This window comes from Bufo bufo, chromosome 6, assembly GCF_905171765.1.
Source record: "Bufo bufo chromosome 6, aBufBuf1.1, whole genome shotgun sequence".
Lineage (NCBI taxonomy): Eukaryota > Metazoa > Chordata > Amphibia > Anura > Bufonidae > Bufo > Bufo bufo.
This window is the reverse complement of record NC_053394.1, coordinates 73978010-73984009: the sequence shown is the minus strand read 5'-3', so window position 1 is coordinate 73984009 and position 6000 is coordinate 73978010. Positions and strand designations below refer to the sequence as shown.

Sequence of the window (6000 nt, the reverse complement as noted above, 5' to 3'; positions counted from 1 at the left end):
GATGATAGACATGCATTCCTATGTATAGGCAGCCATTTTAGACATCTGCTCTCTCTGTTAATGTAATATTACTGTACATGCCATTCTATATGTTACTTAGAATAGCTATTTGTATTCTTGTAGTTTTACCAATTTACAATCCTGTTGACCAGTAAACAAGTTAGACCACAGAAAACAGTCCTTATTTGGAAGACAGGAATGGTTTATGCTGAATGTCAGACTGCACACTGCGTGAACGTGTATGAAGACAGAACACCTTGTATGCCACAATCAAAGCTAATCTTTACCTATACCTTAGGCCTCTTTCACACGACCGTATGGCTTTTTCAGTGTTTTGCGGTCCGTTTTAAACGGATCCGTTGTTCCGTTTTTTGTTTCCGTTGTGTTTCCGTTTCCGTTCCGTTTTTCCGTTCCGTTTTTCCGTATGGCATATACAGTATACAGTAATTTCATAGAAAAAATTGGGCTGGGCCTAACATTTTCAATAGATGGTTCCGCAAAAAACGGAACGGATACGGAAAACATACGGATGCATTTCCGTATGTGTTCCGTTTTTTTTGCGGACCCATTGACTTGAATGGAGCCACGGAACGTGATTTGCGGGCAATAATAGGACATGTTCTATCTTTTAACGGAACGGAAAAACGGAAATATGGAAACGGAATGCATACGGAGTACATTCCATTTTTTTTGCGGAACCATTGAAATGAATGGTTCCATATACGGACCGTATATGGAACGCAAAAAACGGCCCGCAAAACGGAAAAAAAAAACAGTCGTGTGAAAGAGGCCTTACATGGGTAGAAAGGGTCCATTGATGCCTGTCTTAAAGAATAACGAATAATCATTGGTTTCTAAGTTAGGCTTCTTTCACATCTGCATTTTTGCTGTCCGGTTTTGAAATCCCGCAGGGCATCTCAAAACCACAGCAAAATGCAATCCATTTGAATAATACAACCAGCAGCATCCGTTCAGAACGTATCCGGTTGTATTATATTGAAAATGGAGAAACTGGATCCGGCACTAAAACCATTGTAAGTCAATGGACTCTGGATCAGTTTATTTCGTGTCCGGGGGAAAAAAACGGATCCGGCACTATTGACTTGGTTTTTGGTGCCGGATCCGGCTTCTTCAGTGTCCCATGACGAACACAAAAACACTGCAACGATTTTGTGTCCGACATGGGAACGCATCAAACTGGAACGGAATACATTCTGGTGCATTCCGTTACGATTTGTTCAGTTTTGTCCCCACCTGTTCCGGATCTCAAAACCGGAGTTATGTGCAAGTAGCCTAATAATAATAGTGTAAAAAATAATGTGCTTGCATATATCCATATATTAATAAAAATCCCACTGTGGGATTTAAAAAATGTGGGTGTCATAAGGGGCATAATGCTAAGTGGTGGTATTTTGACTGCCATGGAGACACTATGGCTGGCATCGGGTCACTGTTGCTATGTGGCTGGCATTGGGTCATGGAGGTGAATTTAAGGTAAATTGTGGCTGCTGTGAGGGTTCTGTGGTTTCCTTGGGGGCATTACGGCTGTTGTGGGGTCATGGTGGCTTAAATAGAGGGCACTGATGATATTGTGCCAGTCCTGGCATAAGGGCCATTGTCTGGAGGCATTATGGCTGTCAGAGGGGCATCATGGTGCCCAGTCATATCATAGATATAAAAGTGTAAGGCTTCTTAAAGATATTTTAGTGTCTTCTACTTTTTAAGACGTTTGAGTCAAAATATGAGAAAACTATATTAGTGATATTTTTTAATAGCAGCAGCAATTCCTGAAATTATATATAATGTCGCTTAGCTGGGGCAATGTGGCACCATCTTCACAGAAAACGTGCTTCCTATATGTCACGTTACTATACACCTGTCTTAGAAAGGTACATTAGATGCATTCCCACTGGTTTCATGAGGGATATACGTAAATGTGAACTGCTGCCCCATCTGCTATCATCTAAGACAACCTGTTTTTTAGAATTGCTTGTTCTATCCTATAGACAATAGCCAGTATGAATGACACTATAAAAAGACCTGTGTACTCCCGGATCTGTTAGAGTCTGGTGTCAGAGCTGAGTCTAATCTATATCAGAGCTGACCTGTGTACAAGAGCCAGCCACATAAAAAGAAATATGAACCCTGCCAAGCTGAGAAGCCGCACAGAAAATCAGTTCAAGGCTCACGAGGAACAAGAAATGGATAATTTAGGGAAAAGGGCTTGGGATAACCCAGCCTACGACGGTTCTCCATCTCCAAAGATCAAAGCCATATACAACCCCAAAACTGTTTTGGAAAACCCTTATGACAGCATGGACAATTTGGGAGACCCACCACCTTACCAGGAAAAAAAGAAGAGATGTAACCTGTGCTCACAATGCTGTGCCCACATTGCCCAGGGGATTCGAGGTAGGTGGCTTTAAGATCCCGATTGCCTATTGGCTATGAAATTATTTGCTGTTTCTTTTTAGAATGATTACATTTATCAGCTGGTAATTAGTATGAGAATGTCTAAAATTCAGTTCATAAATTTAAAAGTATGGCAAAGTCATACAGTATTTAGAATAGCTAGAAAGGAGCATCACATCTTAGTAAATCTCACACACTCTACCAGTATATATACGGTATGTCTGCTTCATGACTGCACATAGATTGATATTGGATTTATAAAGTAGAATTATATCATCAGAGGTGTTTTTTGTTTGCACTGACATTATGGTTTGTTAAAAAAAAATCTATAGGGCGTGATGGAAAGCAAAAAAAAAATAATTACATTTATATAATGAAGTTTATATAATGTATGTTGGTAAACTAATAAAAACAAGGGTTAAACTGGACCTTGGATTTATTATTATTATTATTATTATATTTCATATTGTGTGTAATATACATCACTCATCAGATGATACAATTATTTTGTTATTAAAAATGCCAACAGGGACTTACTATGAATACCACCAAGTACCAAAGGGAGCGTCTACACCTACAGTCACTGCGGACACGTTTCTCGTCTTTTAATCAGCTTCCGTTTTATATGTGTTCTGTATGTGAGTCAGCACTTCTGGATCTGTTCTGAATTGTTAGAGAATCACTATTTGGGCTAGGTGTTCTTAGTTTTGGGCACTGCTGTGCTCTCCCATAAGGTTCTTCTACATTTAGAGCTGATTTAAAGGGGTTATCTCATCATGGACAATGGGGGCATATAGCTAGGATATGCCCCCATTGCATTAAAGCTGCGGGTCCCAGCAGTGGGAGAACGGAGCCCCGAAAGTGAAGGAGGGCACACTGCGCATGCGCAGCAGCCCTCCATTAATTTTCTATGGGGCCAGAGAAAATAGCCGAGCGTTCGGCTATTTCCGTCGGCCTCATATAAATGAATATGAGCGGGAGCCGTGCATGCGCGGTAGGCTCCCATTCACTTCTATGGGGAGCCGGCTTGGTGGTGGCCGGACCGGAGTCTTCCACCCACCACCTTGCCGGGCTCCGTTCTCGATATAGGTGCGGGTTCCCAGCGGTGGGACCCGCACCTATAAGACAATGGTGGCATATCCTACCGATATGCCCCCATTGTCCATGATGAGACAACCCCTTTAAGATCTAATTCTAATATTTACTGCAGACCCTTTATTATCCATGTCTTATAATGAAGGGAGGGATAACATTTATCCGCTAAAACAGGTTCATTAAAAATGATTTGGAAGAAATTAAGATATCTTGTCTCACACTCACAATTAGGCTTTTCTCACTTCTGATAACCAGCTGAACTTTATGTTTATCTTTGTACTTTCCATATCACTGTTTCTAGGTATTACCGTAATACTTTTTACTTACTAGCAAATGTTCATTTGAGGCTTGTGGAGCCTTGAAATATATGGGATAGTAATACTAATGAATTCTCATTATTACAAAAAGATTTAACTCTAGATTTGGAGGCTGAACCTACGTAATATGTCATTTACACAATAGAATGCGCACTCAGATTACCAGAGTTGCCATTACTATCAGGGTCGACTAATCAACTATTTCCTGAAGGATCTGCACCAGTTAGCTAAACCAATAAACATGGAGAGGGAATTTATCATTTACGGTGCTTGTTGTGTAATTTTGAACAGGGTTGTGTCACCTCATACATTGGTGGCATATCATTAGGATATGCCACCAATGTCAGATACAGTCAGGTCCATAAATATTGGGACATCGACACAATTCTAAAATTTTTGTCTCTATACACCACCACAATGGATTTGAAATGAAGCGAACAAGATGTGCTTTAACTGCAAACTGTCAGCTTTAGGCCTCATGCACACGGCCGTTGTTTGGGTTCGCATCCGAGCCGCCGTTTTGGCGGCTCGGATGCGGACCCATTCACTTCAATGGGGCCGCAAAAGATGCGGACAGCACTCCGTGTGCTATCCGCATCCGTTGCTCCGTTCCATGGCCCCGCTAAAAAAATATAACATGTCCTATTCTTGTCCGCGCTTTGCGGACAAGAATAGGCATTTATATTGAAGGCTGTCAATGCCGTTTCGCAAATTGCGGAACGCGCACGGACGCCATCCGTGTTTTGCGGATCCGTGATTTGCGGACCACGGTTGTGTGCATGAGGCCTTAATGTGAGGGTATTTACATCCAAATCAGGTGAACGGTGTAGGAAATACAACAGTTTGCATATGTGCCTCCCACTTGTTAAGGAACCAAAAGTAATGGGACAGAATAATAATCATAAATCAAACTTTCACTTTTTAATACTTGGTTGCAAATCCTTTGCAGTCAATTACAGCCTGAAGTCTGGAATGCATAGACATCACCAGACGCCGGGTTTCATCCCTTGTTCTTGGGGCATTTTCCCTTCAGTTTTGTCTTCAGCAAGTGAAATGCATGCTCAATCGGATTCAGGTCAGGTGATTGACTTGGCCATTACATAATATTCCACTTCGTTCCCTTAAAAAACTCTTTGGTTGCTTTTGCAGTATGCTTTGGGTCATTGTCCATCTGCACTGTGAAGCGCCGTCCAATGAGTTCTGAAGTATTTGGCTGAATATGAGCAAATAATATTGCCCAAAACACTTCAGAATTCATCCTGCTGCTTTTGTCAGCAGTCAAATCATCAATAAATACAAGAGAACCAGTTCCATTGGCAGCCATACATGCCCACGCCATGACACTACCACCACCATGCTTCACTGATGAGGTGGTATGCTTAGGATCATGAACAGTTCCTTTCCTTCTCCATACTCTTCTCTTCCCATCACTCTGGTACAAGTTGATCTTGGTCTCATCTGTCCATAGGATGTTGTTCCAGAACTGTGAAGGCTTTTTTAGATGTCGTTTGGCAAACTCTAATCTGGCCTTCCTGTTTTTGAGGCTCACCAATGGTTTACATCTTGTGGTGAACCCTCTGTATTAACTCTGGTGAAGTCTTCTCTTGATTGTTGACTTTGACACACATACACCTACCTCCTGGAGAGTGTTCTTGATCTGGCCAGCTGTTGTGAACGGTGTTTTTTTCACCAGGGAAAGAATTCTTCTGTCATCCACCACAGTTGTTTTCTGTGGTCTTCTGGGTCTTTTGGTGTTGCTGAGCTCACCGGTGCTTTCCTTCTTTTTAAGAATGTTCCAAACAGTTGTTTTGGCCATGCCTAATGTTTTTGCTGTCTCTCTGATGGGTTTGTTTTGTTTTTTCAGCCTAATGATGGCTTGCTTCACTGATAGTGACAGCTCTTTGGATCTCATCTTTAGAGTTGACAGCAACAGATTCCAAATGAAAATAGCACACTTGAAATGAACTCTGGACCTTTTATCTGCTCATTGTAATTGGGATAATGAGGGAATAACACACAACTGGCCATGGAACAGCTGAGAAGCCAATTGTCCCATTACTTTTGGTCCCTCAACAAGTGGGAGGCACATATGCAAACTGTTGTAATTCCTACCACGTTCACCTGATTTGGATGTAAATACCCTCAAATTAAAGCTGACAGTCTGCAGTTAAAGCAC

At 41.6% G+C, this 6000-nt stretch overlaps 1 protein-coding gene across 1 annotated transcript in view; it reads left to right on the top strand.

The window, feature by feature from the left end:
• Window positions 1-2138: 2138 nt before the first annotated feature.
• PKD2L1 (polycystin 2 like 1, transient receptor potential cation channel) overlaps window positions 2139-6000 on the top strand; it is a 99901-nt gene continuing 96039 nt past the window's right edge. Inside the window, exon 1 of the mRNA XM_040438300.1 lies at window positions 2139-2412. Coding sequence (XP_040294234.1) covers window positions 2139-2412 — 274 coding nt within the window. The remainder of the gene's footprint in view (window positions 2413-6000) is intronic.